The sequence below is a fragment of the Lepus europaeus genome, chromosome 13 (assembly GCF_033115175.1).
Source record: "Lepus europaeus isolate LE1 chromosome 13, mLepTim1.pri, whole genome shotgun sequence".
NCBI classification, from domain to species: domain Eukaryota; kingdom Metazoa; phylum Chordata; class Mammalia; order Lagomorpha; family Leporidae; genus Lepus; species Lepus europaeus.
The window spans coordinates 40,192,857-40,213,631 of NC_084839.1; the positions used below are offsets into that span (position 1 = coordinate 40,192,857).

The 20,775-nt window shown below is 41.9% G+C and overlaps 1 protein-coding gene across 1 annotated transcript in view; it reads right to left on the reverse strand.

Annotated features, from left to right (window-relative positions):
* LRPPRC (leucine rich pentatricopeptide repeat containing) overlaps positions 1-20,775 on the reverse strand; it is a 110,037-nt gene continuing 89,262 nt past the window's right edge. The window contains exons 31-38 of the mRNA XM_062209360.1: positions 15,502-15,590; positions 12,641-12,842; positions 10,522-10,661; positions 10,285-10,400; positions 7,793-7,867; positions 5,975-6,059; positions 3,244-3,386; positions 1-2,220 (exon numbers count right to left, since the gene is read on the reverse strand). Of these exons, the coding sequence (XP_062065344.1) occupies positions 2,164-2,220; positions 3,244-3,386; positions 5,975-6,059; positions 7,793-7,867; positions 10,285-10,400; positions 10,522-10,661; positions 12,641-12,842; positions 15,502-15,590 (907 nt within the window). The 3' untranslated portion in view covers positions 1-2,163. The remainder of the gene's footprint in view (positions 2,221-3,243; positions 3,387-5,974; positions 6,060-7,792; positions 7,868-10,284; positions 10,401-10,521; positions 10,662-12,640; positions 12,843-15,501; positions 15,591-20,775) is intronic.

Here is a 20,775-nt window from a genome sequence, read left to right on the forward strand (position 1 = left end):
ATTTGTATTAGGTTCAAGTGCATTAACATACAATTACATATAAAATACTATACCTTCCAGAAGTTTACAGTGACAGTTTTACTTTGAAGAATTAGTTTTATGCTTATAATTTAAGTCTAGTAAATTGAGCTGTATTATTTTATTTATATTGCTAATGTTTTCAGTTTAGCTATTACCTATTTAGAAAGCATTTAAACTCACTTAGAACATACAGTTTCACTTTACACATTTACATTCAAAAGGGGAACCCATACAGTGCTAAGGATATTTGACCAGTCAGTCCCTTGTAAACAATTTGCTTCGTGCCCCATCTGCTGTTCAGAATGCTAGATGGGGGTTTTGAACAATCTCTTCTTTACTGCATTCACCTTTTTCAGAGTCATAAGCAAGCAGTCACTTCATGCAAATCAGATTTTTTACTTTCTGCTTTCCCTAAATTGACTGGCAAATTCAGGTTATGCCCCAAGGTTATGTATGCCTCACTTCAAGGGTTGATTTTAACGAACATCAATAAAACTTAGCTCAACTAATTTGTGGTTAGCATGACCGCAAAAAATAAGGCTGGCTTCAGTGCAATCACGAGTGACAGGTGAACAGGAGGGAGGCTCCCAGTGAATCAGTAGTGAAACCTGTACAGGTGCTGGGCCTGGGTTATGTCTCCTAAGACACAGCATTGGCCAAGGCACCTGCCTCCTCAGGTCGAACTCTGAAACAGTGGAAGTAAAGGCAAGGCTAGTGCCATGACGACATGCACTTGTCTTCCGCCATCGAGCCTCCCTTCTCCCTCTCTGAGGCAGGCACCGGATGGAGGAGGGCTGGTCCTTAACACAAGGTCAAAAGCACAGAGGAAAAGGTCCACCTACTTGCCCAAGGCAAAGTCTTCCCTTAACTTAGGAACCAAGTCCACACTGAACCACAGAAGCTGGTCACCAAATTCAAATTGACAAGGAACACCCACAGTGGAGGGTAATCCTCAAATAAAATATCTTCAATATTTTTCAAAATTAATTACCTACCCCACCTTTATAAACTGTCTTGATTTCCCATCCTAAACCTTATTAATGTACTTATGCTATAGATATTAAAAGGCACAAGAGCCAGCATGAGGGTAACTTTTAACCTATAAAAGTGAACACAAACCAGTAGCTCACCCCTTCATACATGGAATCACATATTTACAGGATACAAGCGTAATGTTGCAAGCCTGGGGTAGGTGTGCTTTGTGCTAACAGAGTCCTGGAAGCAAATGAGAGGACCTGGGTTGGTGCCGCGGTACAGCCAGTAAAGCTGCCACCTGTGACAGCAGCATCCCATGTCGGAGTCCTAGTCTGAGTCTCAGTTACTCTGCTTCTGATCCAGCTCCCTGCTAATGGCATCTGGAAAGGCAGTGGAAGGTGGCTCAAGTGCTTGGGTCTCTGCCACCCATGTGGAAGAACAGGATGGAGTTCCCGGCTTCTAGCTTTGGCCTGGCCCAGCCTGGGCTGTTGCGGCCATTTGGGGAGTGAAGCAGTGGATCTCTCTCTCTGCCTTTCTGATAAAGAAATAAAGGTTTTTAAAAAATGGGAGGACATGACCAAGACTCAGACTTCATGGGTGCCCCTGGAAAAAGGGAAAGAACGACCATGTGCTGAACGTGTGCATCGGGAGCTGGCCAACAGCACCTGGCCGAGGGCAGGTGATGGCGACAGTGACTGGACTCTGCTGCTCGCTGGAAAACCACAAATGCTAGATTTGGTGATTTACAGAACTGGAAAGTTATCCAGGACTTCACACACACAGCAGAGTTATAGAATATTAAACAGTGGGAAGCTAAGTATTGTTTCTCTAGCTCCAAAATTTTTCAGATAAACAATACAAACAAGCAAGTTTGAAAGGAATAAGATTTTAATGAAAATAACAAATGAAACAGAGCAGGAAAACTGATGGCATCAGCCGGAAGAACCCTGAAGAGTTACGGCTTCATACAGAGGAGCCGTAAAGAAACAACACAGACGTATTATGACTCAGTGGACACAAAATCAGCAATAAGATGCTGAATGTTCACATTTTACACATGAAAGTATGTAAAAAAGTAATTTTTCACTTTATTTTTTCTAGTACATTTTACAAATAACATTTAGTCCAGAATCATGAACATACATGCAGCAAAGTGCCTCCTTAATCTCACGAGAGCTTCTCTGTTGATTCCTTTAGCTGCTTTGCATAGAATTCAAAGCTTTCCTGTTAATAAGGAAAAAAAAAAAAAAGGGAGAGAAGAGGGAAGTTAGAGAAAGAGTTCACGGCAAGAGGTAACGTCAGGGGCTGGCACGGTGGCGTAGTGGGTAAAGCCGTTGCCTGCAGTGCTGGCATCCCATATGGGCACCAGTTCGAGTCCTGGCTGCTCCACTTCCGATTCAGCTCTCTGCTGTGGCCTGGGAAGATGGCCCAAGTCCTTGGGCACCTGCACCAGGAGGAAGCTCCTGGCTTCAGACTGGCCGTTGTGGCCATTTGGGGCGTGAACTAGCAGATGGAAGACCTCTCTCTCTCTCTCTGCCTTTGTCTCTCAAATAAATAAACACACACATCTTAAAAAAAAAAAAAAAAGAGGTAACAGTATAAAATCTAAAAAAATTATAAAGCAAACTGGTAGTTAAGACTGCTGGTCCTGCGGCCAATGCCACCCCCAAGCTTTGGCACAGTCTTCTGTTTCATGAAATCACAAGTTCAAGTCTCCAAAGCAGAGTTAGCGTCAGCAGCAGAAGCCTCTGCTGTGTGCATGTGTGCACGTGGGTACGGAAGGTCAAGGTGTTTGAAACAATCCAGGTGCAGTGACTTTCGGCTCAATGAACAACAAAAAGGAATTCTGCATATGTGATTTCTCTTACTGAAAGCAAACCAAATTTCCTAGATGAAGAAATCCAAGAAACCCAATTCATTTACAGCAAACAAGTAATTAACAGTGGCATATGTTTGGCTACTGAAGTCCAGGCCATCAAAGCCTGTTTCAAATTGAAACAAGGAGAGAACTGCCCCAAGGACACCGGAGAAATTCCCTCCTCTGGCTGGAGGTCTGCCACAGCCCTGTCCACAGCCTCGCCTGGGGGGCCCTGTCTCCCAGAGCCTTGGCCACCCCCCCCCCCCAGGGCTCCGCGCACAGACCTAATCCTCGCGTAATTAAGTATTCAACTTATGTTCTTTCGCATCACTCGGAGGCACGCGTCGATCTGCAAAGGTATTTTCTGCCCATAATTAAGAAATACTCACAGGGGGCTCCGTGAAAGGGACTGGCTCTCCAGCGCCCTTCAGCAACACCGCGTAGCGCTTCAGAAACAGATCGTTCAGTTTTGTCTTCTTTGCCGTCAAATGTTCATACAGTGCTTTAGCAGACGCGACGTCTTTGTCCAGGACTGACAAAAGTTACAGAAGAAGGTGTTAGCCACAGGCAGAGACCACCTTTCCCCCAAAACTCTCAGCTGCTCAGGGCTGCTGGCCCCTTTACCCCACGGCATGTGACTAAGTAACGACCTGCAGCAAGAAGTCCTGTGTACAATCTCTACCACCCACTCGGCGCCAGGCACTGCGGAGGCGAGGGGAAAGGACAGGTGTGGCTACACTCAACCGCCTTCAGGAGAGCGTGAATGGCACTGCGTGCCCTAGGTATCCCACGGAGAGTCAGTGACCACACTGCCGCCCCTGGTTATAAAGTAGTCAGCACACGCCATTCAAGCCCCTTCTGCTTACAATCCACACTTTGAATTCAAGAAAACCCAGCCTGCCGCGGTGAGGGGCGTGGGAATGATGTAGAAGTCTGCATATCTGCACCCATCAAGATTAACAGCTAAACGTCCACAAAGAGACTTCAATATATTTTCCTATTTTCAAATAAGCAAATTTGGAGAGTATAAGTAGCTACGATGACAAAGCAAAGCTCTAACCAGTCAGACTCATTCTGCACTTGAAGGACACAGGGGCCTAGCAGCTATGACGAGCTGGCCCTCGCCAAGTTTTGAAATATTTATTTATTTGAAAGGCAGAGAGACAGACCAAGAAGATCTTCCATCTGCTGGTTCACTCTCCAAATGCCTGCAACAGCTGGCGCTGGGCCAGGCTGAAGCCCAGGAGCCCCATATAGGTCTCCCATGTGGGTAGCAGGGACCCAAGAACTTGGGCCATCATCTGCTACCTCACATGGTGTGCAGTAGCAGGGAGCTTGACAGGAAGCGGAACAGCTGGGACTTGAACCGGTGCTCCGATGTGGGATGCCATAACCCACTGTGCAACACTGCTGGCTCCCGGGGACTTTGTATGAAGATTGTTAACATCTAAGGAACTCCACCATGAAGCCAGGGTGCACCCACAGGACCGTGGTGAGAAGCTGAACAATCAATTGACAACAGCTCTCCCCCACAAAGGGAACTCATCTTAACACAGATCTGGATAATGTCCATGTCCTTGGTCTACACCTCTGCTCCTCTCCCAAAGGGGCCAAGAATTGCTTCCCTCCTACCCTCAGGGGCTCGAGCTCCATCTTCTAGGAAGCTGTGCTGAAAACTGTAGCTCCGCGTTCTCCCCTTCCTGAACTCCTGCCCTCTGCCCCACGCTGGGTCACCTCATTTGGCAGTCAGGCACATGAATTGTTAAGAATTGACATCATTTCATGCTAGTAGTTACTGGAAATTCGATAAGGTTTTTGACTATAGTTGGAATTTGAAGAACAGTATATTTCCCTCATAAGGGAGGCAAAATGGAGACCCAGTTGACTCATTTTGACGACTGAGTCTGTTGTCATGCCAAAAGTAAAATCAGCAAAGCAATGTTTTCCATACTCCAGGCCCCCAGTGAGCACATCAGTGAGTGGAAGTGGGATGGGTGATTGTGATCACTCAGCAAACCTCACCCTGGCTCTCTGACTCAATGCCATTTCCTAGCAGTCAGGGAAGTTCGACTGGGACTTCATAATTAAGGGGTCTGTTATTTCAAAGGTGTAGGTAGGAGTGGGGGAACTGAGGGAGCAAGAAGATAAATCAAGGACCTGGTGCTGTGGCTTAGTGGGCTAAGCCTGCAGTGCCGGCATCCCATCCCACATGGGCACTGGTTTGAGACCCAGCTGCTCCACTTCTGATCCAGCTCCCTACTATGGTCTGAGAAAGCAATGGAAAATGGTCTAAGTGCTTGGGACCCTGTACCTGCATGAGACCCAGAAGAAGCTCCTGGCTTCAAACTGGCTCAACTCCAGCTGTTGCAGCCATTTGGGAAGTGAACCAGTGGATGGAAGACCTTTCTCTCTGTGTCTCCCTCTGTCTGTAACTCTGCCTCTCAAAGAAATAAATAAAATCTTAAAAAAAAAAGACAACAAATCAAGTGATAGTCTCAAACATTAACTTACTTCATGCTCCGCACCACGTACAGGATCATGGAAGACCCGAATTGGTTTCTACTTTTTTTTTTTTTTTAATATTTATTTATTTATCTTGAAAGTCAGAGTTACAGAGAAAAAGAGTGATCTTCCTCAAATAGTCACAAGAGTTGGGACTGGGCCAGACCAAAGCCAGGAGCCTTGAACTCCATCCAGGTCTCCCGTGCGGGTAGAAGGGCCATCTCTGCTTTCCCAGGCTCACTGGCAGGGAGCTGTATTGGCAGTAGGGCAGCCAGGAATTAAATCGGTGCTCACATGGGATGTGAGTGTCCCAGGCAGGGGCTTAACCTGCTGTACCACCACGCTGGGCCCCCAAACTGGTCTCTAACACATAAATGTAAGTGGAGGTCCAGCTCCTTCAAGGAGCCTGGGATCCTACAACATGCAATATTGTATTTTTCTTAAATACAGCTTTAAAACATACACTCTAGAACTATGTGAATTACTTATATCATAAGTAGCTATCTGATATTTAACCTGGTATTTAGATTACTGCTCTGAGTTGAAGAGTACAACTTAGTTGACTATACCACAAGAATTTAAATCACTTAAATAATAGAGTCAGAATAAAATTATTACCGTAGCTTTTCATGGCAGAAGCGTATGCTTCTTCCTTTTCAGTTAATTCAGGAATCAATTCTAACAAAGATTTCAGAGTTGGTGCCTGGGAAATTAAATAGAGGCAACATTATCACTAGCTCAAAATAGTAAAATAGAACTGATATGTCAGTACTGTATCAGAAAGTCCTGACGGTGATTATAACAGATCTATTTAATCCAGTGGCCTTTTCTTCTGCATATTTTAGTGATTGTGATTCAGTAATTTACTGCCAAAACCAACCAGCAGCTTTCAGAAGTGATGCAATTCTACTTAAAATTCTGTGACTACTTTCCTAAAATATCTAAATATAATAGGATCTATCTAAATACAGTATTTCCTAAACATCTAAAGATTGTTTTTTTGCCGGCTGGCAGGCCATTACCAAGAAGGTACAAGATCTCCAGGGCAGAGGAGATCTGGACTTCAGGTGTCAACATCTTTGACGAAATGAGAAGAATTCAAACATTCTGCCGGAAATGCCACCCGTGTGGCATTCAGAGCGAGCATTTTCAGATCTCACTGAAATCGTTACTCGACTGCTTCCAAGGGCGTGCAGACACACTCCAGTTTTGTTTCCTGTAATCAACAACCGCGGAGTCTTTCCACACACACTCCACTCCTGCTGGAGAGATCACCGGCCGACTTTATCCCACGCACGGGCCGTTCCCATCCCACAGAGAGCCTCCAAATCTGGCTTCACTGTCCTCTCTCAAAGAGCAGGACGCCGAAACTGACGTTTGAAACATCGCAGCTTCCTTTTCGCCGTGGTCAGTCAGTCTACTCCCAGGCCTGCACCTCTCCTCGACAGCTTGCATTTAAAGCCTCCTGGGCAGAAGGTGCCGAGCGATGTATTACTGTACGTCACTGTGCTGACCGTCTCCTGAGAAAGGCAGGAGCCTGGCACAGTCCCACACCTGGCTGGGCACTTTTAGATCTCTCATGCTTTTTAATCACAGAGTTTAAAAAATAGCCTCTTTGAAAACAAAACAAAAACAAACAAGTATTAAACAATATTTCCTAACAGTTGTTTGTTGTGAATAAATACATGTGAGGCTTTTTAAAAAACTGCAATTAATTATTTTAAAAAGCATGTGTGGAGGAATGGGGAGCGTGTGGAAATCAGGGAAAACTAAACCTCCTGGCCTGGAAGCAACCTGTATGTTTCACAGCAAACATCGCTGGCACCCACTCAGGAACTTGAAAGTACCCAAGTAAACTGGAGTTTCTGGTGCTCACCAGGTAAAATCAGATCTAAAATAAATGTTTGGAATATGCTGTTATCTGTGTTTTAGACATCGAAAACAGGACTTGACTCTGTTATACACATGAGCCTATATGAATGAGAACGTTAACTTGGGATGTTAACTGGTCTATTTTAAAAACCAAAGAGCCCATCTACCTGGTGGCTGAAACCTGATAAACGGTCTAAAGGAGGCACCCAAAGGGACAGACATCTGTAGGAGCAAGGCTCCTTCGGCAGGGCCTCCGCACCATCAAATGTACCGGGGTGGCCTACACTTCCGCTTCTGAGGGCCCTTTCTTGGGGCTCTCAGTGCACACTTAGACGAAAAGAGAATTCACTCCATGAGCTTCCTTTTTGTTTCCTTCTAGTCCAACTAAGGAGCTAGAACTCACTCTCAGCTACATTCTACAAAAAGCAGGCGGTACTGACAAGCAAAGTCCTCAATCTCAATAGTGCTTTAGATAAGGCCTGGAACCCCCAAGCTCTTACGTTAATCCATGGAGCAAGAGCGGCTGACAGCATCACTGATTTGATAACAAGGAGAGCACAGTACCTTTCCCGGTTTCTGAGCGCTCCTAATACAGAACACCAACAAAATTGGGATTTGTTCGGCAATTGCGCCACATCTCTAAAAATTAAAACATAACGCAGCAAGTGAACATTTCTGATAAACAAGCAGATCAGGGTGAATATTTCCAATTAAGGAAGCTCACAATAATGCACCAGTGTATCATTAGCAACAGGAAGGCCTGACAGTCAACCACGATTTTTGAAGGGGAGGAAGGAAGAAAACAAGTGTGAGCTATGCCGAGCTTTGGTGAGTGCTGCCGTTGGCACTGCGAGTACAAAGTTTGTTTAAAAAGAAAAGGGAAAAATTAAACTAATGCTTCCACAACCACAGAATAAGGTTTAGGACTGCAAAGAAAGAGGAAAAAAAGAAACACGATTCCTCTCCAATTATACTGCCAAGCATTCACAAGTGAGCTGGGGATCATAAGGTTAATTATACATTTAATAAGGTGTCAGGGAGATAACTGCTCGTTTCTTTATAAAAATTAAAATGTACAAAGCAAGTTCTCTTTAAAGTATAATTACCTACACTTATGCATACAAAAGGACTGATTTCAATCTCTCTATTTTATAAAAGGCTTTCATTGCAACAGACAGCCAGTGCTTGAGAAAGAGACAAAAGTTAAACTCAAAAAAAAAGTTTACATGACAGACCAGATAAATCAAGTGTCTACCCAACCTGAGATGCTATAGTAAAATCAAATATGGCAAGACACTATTTTAGTTTACATTCATCACAGATGTCACTCTCCTAAGTTCCTAAAAGCACACTGCTCTTTCAAGGCTTTAAGACACTGTCAATACTAAAACGAAGGTATAAAAGCACTTTTGGGGACACACAGTACATTTACATTATAAACTGCTGTTTTCGACATCTGCGAATAAAGTACTCTTTACTACGGCAAGAATCAGCTTTTACTGTCTGACAAGCAGGTAGAGGATGGGTAAAGTGTTGCTCATCAGGAACCTCCGTCTGGTAGAGAAAAGCACAAGGAAAGGCTGCGGCTCACGCCTCAACTCAGAGCTGCGCCCAAGAGCCCTTGGGTAGGGCCGCCGTGGGCGCCGTAGCTGGAAGGGGCAGGCAAGAGCCCCAGCGCTTGCACCCAGTGCTGAAGAGCTGGCGGATGGAGCACAAGGGCCGCTGTCAAAGGAGTGCATTAAAATACGCAGCACACAGCGACCGCGTATGATTACACAGTTAGGCACCTGCTCCCCTCCTGGCTGCTGAGACACACGTGGACCAAGATAAAGCTAAGAGTTCATTTCTTTAGAAATAGAACGTTCGCCACTGAAAGCAGCAATGGGAAGATTCCTGCAGTCCCTGCCTACCAGATACTGCCTTTTATCCTTTAAAGAACAATAAAAAGGGGGCGGGGGGAGAAAAAAGTAGACAAACCAAGCCAAACAAAAAAATCCCAATAAACCAGAATCTCTGTTCAGAAACAAATGAAAAACCTTAGAAGCAGGGCCAACTTACAGGTTTTTTTATTTTTAAATAAAAACTGTGTTAATGCTGAGAAAAGTCTTTTTAAAATGGAATGGGTTTCTTGTCAAATCTGATGTGCTTTAAGGATCCAAACAGAAGCTCCAGCAAAGGGGTACAGTCTTACCTTCCCAATCTCCCACTTACGGTCTTGGCAGCTGGTAGACATGTGAGTGAATATAATACTATTTACTATCCGAAATTGGCCCCAGGCCTCAATTTGACACAGGGAGTCTACACAAACACAGTCGTGGGCGGGATCGCGGTGGCTGTTTGACTGCCACCTGCTGGGAAGGGCCCCCGGCGGCGCCTGTTTGTGTACACTGCCAGTGGCAGCTCCGCTCACCCACCGTTCCCTTGCACTTGGCGCACGCAGCTTTATATTTAGTGCTGTTAAAATGGCATGAATGCGGTTGTCTCCCTCCCTGAAGATTGCTAATTTAACTGAGAGTGCAGGCCACAGAGACCTGCATTTGTCATTTAATGTGTCTGTGACACACAAGTGAATGGAAAGCAAATTCAACTCTTAATAAATCTTGAATAAGGCGCTGAGAATGTTTGAGTATTCAAGTGAGGAGCTGTACTTGAAAAGCAAACATTTCCTACTTTTTGTTTGCAAACTGCGTTGCCATGGTGATGCACAGTATTTAGAGCATTAGAGAAATTAAAGTAGGAAATCAAAGGAATTGTTGTTTTACATTACCTATCTGCACGGACACATTTGTCTTTAAATCACTTCACTGAGACCCGTCTTCCTCAGCGCCCACCCCTTGTTAATTATGAGGATATTTCCAGTCCCACTTGGCATCTGGAACACCAGCCGCCTACAACCTACAATGCAGTCCTTGTCAGGCAACCTGGACTCACGCTGAATTTAAATGTGGAGCAGTGCCACACTTCCCTGCCAGTGTTCCACCATACACTTGTCTAGACATTTCTCAACGTACTTCTCACGAGCCGCAAGCCCCTGCTCCACGAGGAGAGGGTCGTACCTGTAGGAGGGCTCTGGCATCATCTGTCTTGCCTGCATCCACAAGCTGAAGGAAGAAATCGGTGACAGGTTTGTAAACTGCAAACTGATTGGCCAGTCTCTCTGCCATGATGCTTACTGGAAAAACAACAGGTAAGAAGACTCCTTCGTCACAACAGTGGTATAACGAGCCCACCAAAGAGATTTGCCTGGGCTCAGCAGAGAGAAAATGTGCTTTTCTGTTCTTTCTTCAACTTACACTTTTCCGCTGCTGGATCCAATCGCTCCTCTATTACTTTTCTGAATAAGTAGGCCAAGCCAAAGAACTGGGGCTCCACGGTCGGAGTCTCTGAAGTAAGCATATTTTCAATGTTTTCAACGACAACATCTACGTTATTGCTATAAAAGAAAGCAAAATAAATGTACAAATGTTTGTTTTTATATTAATATTGCAGGCAGTTTTACTCTAAGAACTTACTTTTAGACATTCTGATAGAAAAACATTGAGGAAAAAAAAGGAACTGTGTTTACAGTTAACTAGATAAAAACACCGTGGAACACGCGTCCACTCACATTTAGGTAGCAGAGGAATCACTGGGTGGTTCATGCTACAGTACTTCCTTACTTTATTCTTTACCACACTTAAAACAGTTGCTTGTTTTAAAATACTGCTCTACTGACAGTATCAAACAAGTGTACACAGAAGAATTAATGGAGATAACTTAGAAAACACTATCTTAAATACTTAAATTTGATTTTGTGTTTCTCTGGATATAAAGTGAATACTTTATATCTCTAATTTGTACTTTATAATCTACAATTGGTCACTAGTGTATCAAGTAGGAACATCTTAGGATTTTTAAAGAGGATGATAATGTCTTCAAAAAAGGTATATGTTTTCATATGAGCCCACAGTTGTATGTTTCTCTTTGTCAGGTACATTTGGGATATACTCAACTTATAGTAAAAGTCCCTGAAGCATTTTCATACTTAAATGTGAAAAAAAATCCAACCATATGGCCTCATTTAATAAATACACTTCATGTGTATCATTTTGGTTGAGCTCATCTGTATCTGATAGTTTATAGTTACAGCATTCCAGATTCAAATAATTTCATGTTAAAAATGAGTGCTCTTGCCGGCGCCGTGGCTCAACAGGCTAATCCTCCGCCTTGCGGCGCCGGCACACCGGGTTCTAGTCCCGGTCGGGGCACCGATCCTGTCCCGGTTGCCCCTCTTCCAGGCCAGCTCTCTGCTGTGGCCAGGGAGTGCAGTGGAGGATGGCCCAAGTGTTTGGGCCCTGCACCCCATGGGAGACCAGGATAAGCACCTGGCTCCTGCCATCGGAACAGCGCGGTGCGCCGGCCGCAGCGCGCTACCGCGGCGGCCATTAGAGGGTGAACCAACGGCAAAGGAAGACCTTTCTCTCTGTCTCTCTCTCTCTCACTGTCCACTCTGCCTGTCAAAAATAAAAAAAAAAATAAAAAAAAAAAAAAAAAAAAAAAAAAAAAATGAGTGCTCTTTTAAAACACATTTTTCTTCTGTGTTTCAGAGAAAATATAGTGAGTAAAAAATACGTTCTCCAAATCATATAAAACTGTGTAACAATTAAAAATTCAACTGGCTCTTACTTGGGTAACTGCCATATCTTGTAACTTAAAAGAATCACATTTTCTTACGAAAAGGGAAAGTTTGAAGTTCTATTTGGGGAAATAGTTTTAAAAAGTAAAGCAAAAATAACCTTCTCTGCTCAAAGAAACAGGAGTAAGCAAACAAAAAAAAATACTGCAAAAGCAAACATTATATTTTAAAGTCATATGCCATTAAATTTATACATTAATTGTTACAGAACATTTCCCCACAAAGGTACTAAAAGTGCCCTTCATCGTGAACGAAATGCCTTGCAAGTGAGGTTACTAAAAAATCAATTTTTTTCATCTCACTTCCTTCTACAGCGGTATTAAGAGACTCCACTCTTAAATATCTCCCCTTTTTGTGGGTGAGCACCCTATGGGAGGTGGGGGATATGGAAACGCATATTTTTAAGAAGCTTGCTCTGTTTCACCATATTCTAGGAGGGGGTCACTCCCAGGACTGCTGACAAACATGAGATTGTTTTTAGCTTTTGTAATGGAAGTGTTTCACCAAGAAACCCAGACAAGAAAAGTGAGTAACTATGGAGCAACTTATAGAAAATTGACAAATGCTGTTCATTCTAAAATTTAACTAGGAAACAATCAGAATATGGAATTTCTAATGCAGATGACGTGTTTTCCAAATGCCTGAAAGAGTTTTTTAAAAAGTAAAAACAGATATTGCTCACTCACTCCAGGGTATGACAGAGGAAAAGAAAGCTTAAAAAAAAAAAAAATACTCACTTCTTTATTTGTGCCAAAGCAATGTTATTGATGAAAACCATCCGCGAAAGTCCAATTGATTCAAGTCCATGCACCATCTTCTGAATTGCTTCTACGCTTTGTACATCACCCTTCAGGGCAAATGCCTGGATGAGGCGGGTCACTGCTAACCTAGAGGGCATCTGCCCCAGGTCCAAGGCAGCTTTTAGCGTCTTCAGAGCCTCTGAAATCAAAGAGCAGAGCACAGAGCTCTTCTCATATGATCCATACTGACGAATGCATTTTGAAAACCAGCTTTTAAGTATGAGCACCAAATGGCTATATATGAAAGACCATGAATAATTTACTCTGGATCACAAAAATATTAAAACTTCATGAGAAATCTAAAAAAATGACATAAGATATTGAGTGCAGAGAAATTTCTACTTTAAGTCACAGAAAAAATACAAGGTTACCAACAATGTGAGTTCCATTCAGGGATAACCTTTTGTAACCAATTTCAAGTAAGTTGACAAGTTCAGAAAAACATAAAAAAGGAAGAATTTAAAAAAATTAGCCATACTTCCCCAGACTTGATTCAATCAGAGATCATGTGATTAAGAAAGCTTTTAATATCCCACAGATTGTTTCTTAAAAACACTGTCTCCCTCTAGTTCAGACAGAATCACTCACACAGGATACAGGCAAACCGGAATACCCAATTTTTACACTCCCAGATTAGATGCCTTGCAGGTATTACTGATTATTTGCTGCATGCAAGGCATGGTACCCAGTCTCACAATCACAATTACCCTTCTAAAGTTAAGAACCAATTATACAAATGAGACATTGAGGCAGAATGTTCAAATATTTCTCCAAAGTCAAGGTCACATTGCTAGCACCAATCCTAGTCTAACCGTTCCAGAGTTTGCACCTAGAGCTGTATGTGTACATGAGAGAGTGGAGGGGTTCAAGAGAACAGATCTTGGTATGTCCATCCGAAGGCAGCATGAGACCCTGTGACCTGAATCATATTCTTATACAAGACTTTCCTTCTGCACAGTTAATATCTTAAAGGACACCATATGCGGTATCCACCCCTCCCTTCCCTGACTCCTTTCCACCCCAGTCACTCACTCAACTACTCACTAGTGATACTAATCACACTGCAAAGGTGCCAGGTACCTTATTAACTCTGCCACAGTGTAAGCTTACAAAATTAAGTTAACATTAACTGGCATTATTTTTTCTCCCTACTTTAGATGGGGTTGAGAAAAAGAAACCTCAAAGACGGGACAGGAAATGGGCCAGCACTGCTCCCATCCTCATAGCAGCTCACTGGTTAGTGTGTGCTGAACATGGGGAGGGGTGGTGTCGCTAGAGGGGCAACAGCGGGTCACTGTGTCTGCTCTCAGACAACCTCAGTCAAGTGGAACAGTTAAGAGCAGGCCAGACACCACACCAGGTACGCCTCCCGTGCCAGTAAGAGATGGCAGTCAGTGAAATTCACATCAGGTTCAGCTCAAAAATGAACTCCCTGAAATTAAGACACTGTCTTTATCTTATCTCCATTTCTACAGAAACATAAGCTACTGACAACAATAGGTTTATTTATGTGGGGGAGCAAGATCAACTTTTCAATGCCTTAAAATTGCCTCTCATTTTTATATAAAATTTCAACCTAATGAAGTCTTTTTTTATGGGAAACATAATGAAGGCTATTCATGTTTTAACAACAAGCATTACACACCACTTCAAGGATGACCTACTGTTGTTCAAAAAGCCTGTCTGGATGGTGTGCTTGGCCTGTAGGGTGCTGGGGTGCAAGGGCTGTAAAGGAAGGAGTTACCACGTCCAGATTCAGTGCGAGTCACTCAGGAGACAGCTAGATGCCCGGCGTGTTCACGTACTGACAGGCAACCCCAAAGCTGCACAGATGCTAACTTTCTCCCTCTCCAGGATGCGAATTTGTTCAACAAACATGCAAACGAGGACTTAAGGCCATTGTAACAGACTGAGAAGATCCAGGTAAATGCATGTAACAGCTTAAGAGCTTCTTCAGCTTCCCTCACAGCTCTCCTAAGAGGGTTTTGTTGTATTAGCAAAACTGTGGTGGAACTATATTGACTAAAATTCAAATGGAAAACTTTACATAAAAAGCTGCCCACCTAAACTTAAGGGCTTCATCATTTCTCCTTGGGAGCTCATTCATCGGACCTTCAGATCCAAGTCTACCCCACTGAGAACCCACAGTTCAACAGTCCCTATCTCTGTCCTCACCAAAGTCACTGCCACATATCACTGTTGTTACCTTAACATTAATTTAAAAACTCTAAACTTCAAACACACACCATATTTTATTGCTGTTGGTATTATGAACTACTTAAAAGTATTGGATTAAGTTTTAAAAATCAATATTATAATCATTTGGTGCATAATCCCACACATTTAACACTCAATTTAACTCATTTGCTATCTCACACACAACCAACACAATATGCAAGAAACAACTGCTGGGAATTGTTTCAGATGCTCTAAAGTATGTTAATTTCCAAAGCAAAATGACTTGCACTGTGAATTTTAACGCACTTGAAAGCCTGTACTTTCTCTCGTTCTGGAACACAAATTTTGCATGTCTGAAGAGCTGTGATTCATCTTAAGAAAACCCATCTTGTGTTAAATGGAATGGAAACTGGACTAAGTGGTCAAATGACAAGTACATTCATATTCAAGCTGTATTATAAATGCATGTACAGTAATTTACGTCTCTCAGCTACCACAAAAGGCTCTTGATAAGCAGGTAATTTGCTAAATGGACTCCTTTATCCAAGTATTCGAAGGGCGTTACAAGAAAAATCTGCAGAGGCATTAATGTGACGTAAAGGTCAAGCATTGTGACATACCTTTCAAATAATCCCGCCTAACTTGCGTTATGATGAGGAGGCTGTTGGCAGCATCGTTCAGTGTGAAGCCCTTGATGTGGGTCTCAGCGCTAAAAGAAGCAGACATTTAGAAAGGAATTACTGACATGCTTCTGATACGATAATAAATGGTTGAGCACCAAGGTGAAATTATAAAAACTACTGTTCGTATGTTAAAAATATTGCTGCAAAATATCGACCTGGAGACAGCTTTTGTGTTATCCTGTCAATGGTTATAGAAGGATAATTTTTTTTTGCATTCTGACAGATGACAAAGTTGGAAGTGAGCAACAAAAGAAACAAAGTACAAGATTTTTTTTAAACAATCGGTTCAGATTCTTGAATGCTGACATATTAGATGACTAAAATAACTGCAGGCCCTGCATTGTTCTGCCGCACCCGAAGCGGGATACTTTTCTCTCTCTTTTTGCTCCATTCACCATGATGATAAAATGTAAAACTATTCTTCCAACAACAAAAATGAACATTTATTTTCAGCACTGTATATTTAAAATATAAACCAAAGCATATTACTAACCAACACCATATCATTTGGTTGATTAATTTTCAAATTTCTGTCAAGTAGATACATACAGTTTTTAAAGCTTTAAAACCTACCGTTGAACTAAAGCTGCTGTTACACGAAAATTAAAAATTTATTATAACAATCTTTCTCAGCCCTTAAATTTGAAACAAAACTCCCAACTTCTTAAAACTTAAGAGGAAAAAAACTGTTTTTCCTTATGACTAAAACCTACAGAATTTAGGAGAAAAAAAGAAGCCCAAACAAACAAAAAAAGCTCAAAACCAAGCTGCGGTGATTTTTGTGTGCTACGCTGCGGCACAGCTCCTGTGAGGAAATTTCAGCATCTCTGATGCCCTCGGGGTTCACCTTCCAATTAGGAAGTCGCCAAAGGCCAAAAGGAGCAAAAGCCATCGCTGCCATTTGTCTTGGGTGGTCAGGGATGACCTTGGTCTGCCAACACGAACACACAAACCGAGCAGATTGTGAGGGAAGCAGGGGCGCTGCTAAATTATTCTCATCAATCCCAAGAAAATCCTCCAGACACCAGGGTGTGCCTGACCTCTCAGTCACTTCCAGTCTCTAGGGTTTACCCCTGCAGTCCCTGGTCACAGGATTTCCTTATTCCGCCACCAATCCTCTTAATCCCACAAAGCACCCCTTGCTCAGTTTGACGTTTTTCCCTTTGTCCCATCTGTCAAAGCTCTTAAGTCAACAACGTATGCGTGAGACTATAAACTGCAGAAAGCAAAGGATTTACTTTCTCAATCTTTGGCATGATTAAATAAAAATTAGACACTATTAAAAGCTCACTTCTTATGGCAATATTATTATACATAGTATGCCATATTTATTTACTTAAAAATATTATCTAAAATTCTAAAACCATGGGATAACAAAACTTGTTTTAAAAGTGATAAAGCGTAACCTACAAAGCTTTCCAAAACTTCAAAACACATAGCACCCTCTTTCAATAATCTCTTCCCATCTCAAAAAGCTGACTATTCGTTACAAATATGAAAGTGAAGATAAATACCAACAACAGAAAACTCCAAATCTATTACATAATCATTTATCTTACATATGTAGAAACTGACCACTCTCAATGAAAATATATTCCAAAGTGGCTAAAGGAGGAAAACTAAACAACCCACTGATAAGAGATCTCTGCATTGGAATCATTAATATGCTATGAGGAAAGAAATGTACTTTTGACTAATTTTGATCTTTCCTTTTGGAAAAAACCTTGGACAGTCTAGAACTGTCAAAGCAAACTTCCTGTGATTATGGGAGTCCAATAGAGCCAGCCACAAGCCACATGGTACTATATGGTTACTGCGACAGGGGAACAGAAATGAATACAGTCTTAGTTATATTGAATTATAACTCATTTAAATTCAAATACTGTCTTATGGCCAGTGACTACTGAACTGGACAGCACAGGCACCAAGACATTTTCTTTCTATCTGTAGAATTGCCAGAATAGAGAGGAAAAAATTATAAGGGAAAAGGGTATCAATCTTTGAACATATAACCCAAGGTAAAAATTAATCCACCTCCATGAAAGAAGACTGTATTACAGGGAGTTTCATATTAGACATTTCAGAGAGATGAATGATGCGTGGATTGTGCATACGTAATACACAGGACACTGGCCAGAGATTATAATTTGTAATAGGTTTGGATAACAAAACTGGGTTGCACAATAAAAACCATCAGGGATACATTCAGCATTATTTCTAGATAGAAGAAATAGAAAGCTAACAGGGACAAGGAAAAATAAAGTGTTACTATCAAAAGATAAAGGGCTGTTGTTGCAGGATTCTCAAAGCCCCTAAGAACATAATATTATCAGAGATTGAAAGCAGCTTCCCTCCTTTGACAGAATCAATCATAGGTAAATTTTGATTTCAAAACATGAAGAAATTAAAAATGAATGTTTCCTTAAATTTTTAAAAGGCAGCTATGTTATTTTTGAGGTTCTATTATTTGTTGGAAAGGTAAACTGACCTTGTTAAAAAAAACCGAAGAAAACTCACGAGAAGTCAAGTGCATCTGAAGCACATTAGAGACATCAAATGTACAATAAAAACAAAGTTGGCATTCTTTATTTCCCAGGAAAACTACTGCTGTTGAGGTTGAACCAGTGACATTAACTAGGTAATTATAACAGGTTGCTATTTATGGACTCAAAAAAAGGGTGCTAGAATAATTCTACTAGTGGAACTGCCACTTGCTGTAGGGGCTCATTTGGTCACCGTGTTACAATAAAGTTACCCATAAAAAACCAATTCTTGTTTACTCTGATCATTGATACAGAGCTGAAGGGGAAACAGATGACCCGGTCTAATGTTGGCAGTGAACTAGGAAATAAAGCTACAGAAGTTACATAATACATTCCCAGCTAACCCAAGATACAATCGTACACAGAACAGATATGAATCCAGTCTCCAGACTGATCTGAGGCTTTAGACCTAGGATTGTCTTGGGCCAACACAGCTACCTGGGGAGGCTGCTACGGAATAAACTTAGACGGATAACACAACTCATATAAAAGTGCCCTCAAGATACAGAAAGTCTCACTTATATCTGGACTCTAAATAGTGAAACTCAGAAACAGAGTGGAATGGCTGCCAGGGGCCAGGTGGGGAGGAAAAGGAGGGAGATGATGTTTAAAGATCTGCTATGCGATCAATAAGTTCTAGAGATCTATATGTCATAATGCTTACAGCTAATAGCAGTGATAATATACTTAAAATCAAACATGCAAAATTCAATAATATAGTAGTAGCAATAAAGAAGGCGGGGGAGACCCTGGGAGGTGACGCATGTTTATAGCATTTATGGTGGTGACCACTTCATGGGTCATCAGAAAGTTCACAGAGGAGCTGGTACTGTGGCACAGCTGGGTAAGCTGCTGCTTGTGACACTGTGTGCCAGTTTGAATCCTGACTGCTCACTTCCGGTCCAGTTTCTTGCTGGTGTACCTGGGAACACAGCAGAGCACAGCTCAAGTGCTTGAGACCCTGTCATCCATGTGGGAGACCTAGATGGAGTTCCTGGCTTCAACCTGGCCCAGTACTGGCTACTGCAGGCACTTGAGGAATGAACCAACAGATGGAAAAATCTCTTTATCTTTTGCTTCACCTTTCAAATAACTATTTATATAAAAAAAGACCATGGAAAACACTGAAATGAAAAAATTATGCACATATTTCAATTTTTTACACCAAAATAATCTTATCTTTTACTCTCATTTTCTATTAACTTATCCACAAACTCATTGAGATACATACACATTAAATATGTATTTAAATATGTACATCTGTTTTTATGTCAATTATACCTCAGAAAGGCTTCATGAAGATCTAAAGAGCAAGGGAAGGAAAGAAGATAAGCCTACATTTTGCAGATTGTGAATATAAGGGCAAATAGAAGGATCATGCTTATAGCTATCTCCTCTGTCAGCATTCAAACTTATTAGATAAAGATTCACAGTAATCTCTCTCTCTCTGCCTCTGCTTGTCACTCTGCCTTTCAAATAAATAAATAAATCTTAAAAAAAAAAAAAAAAAAAAAAAAAAAGAACCATGGTAAGACTACAGCAGGAATGATGTGACACTATATCCCAGTATACAGACACATACAGGCACACAAACTGATGTCAAAGTTGTGCTTTGTTACATGAAATGCTTTGATAGTTTCTATTTCATTTTGAAAAGTGCTGGTTCTGTCTCACCAAATAGGCCATATGGACCACGAACTGGGTGCGTCTTGCAGTCTGGAAACTACATCAGTGGGGTCTTCAACGAAAGGCATACATACTGCATGAATACACTAGGGTATGTAAAGCATAAACACTTAATCCCGTATTTTAAAATATATTTTGTGGATTTTTTTTGACTACGTATTATACCTACATGTGATATATCAGCACAGTTCATTATTAATAGTATGTGATCAAAATCTTTAACGCATGATTGAATCACTTAGGGATTCAGTAAAATGCACATCCCTGGGTCCTGCACCAGCTGAGAACCTTTGGGGTAGGTTGGGGGAAACTTTTACTACTACTTTTGGGAAGCATTTCAGAGGTCTCTGTGAACAACCTCAGGACTCGGGGCTTCGCAGAGTTTTCCCTTTTTGCGTCTATTGCCTCACTTAGTCACATCCAACTGTCAACACAAAATGCTCCTGTCTTCTTTCTGTCTCCCTTTTTCCCAAGTCACTGTCACTTCAGAACACCTCTGATCATTCTGAGTAATACCAGGATAAAGAATTTCATAATAATTTTCTGAGAAAGGTAGTTTTCAGAAGATAAAACACACCCTTGACCACAGTGGCTACAGATCACAGGGCACTGCTCAATGTCAAATTTTCTAAGACACTAATTGAGGGCATACTGAGTATTGTAGCTTAATTAGCAATTGAGTAAACACACTTGAGACACAGAATACAGGAAAAACCTAAAGTGGGGGCTAGGGGGAGGCACAGCATAGTGGCATGATTCAGCTTCCTGCTAATGTGCCTGAAAAGGCAGTGGATATACTTGTGCCCCTGTTACCCATGTAGCCGACAGGGATGGAGTTTTTGGCTCTTGAATTCAGCTTGGCCCAGACCTGGCTGTTTTGGTCATTTGGAGGGTGAATCTGCAGATAGATCTCGCCTTGTCACTTCACACACCCCCACCCCCACAGTCTCTCTCTAAAATAAATAGATCTGGGGCTGGCATT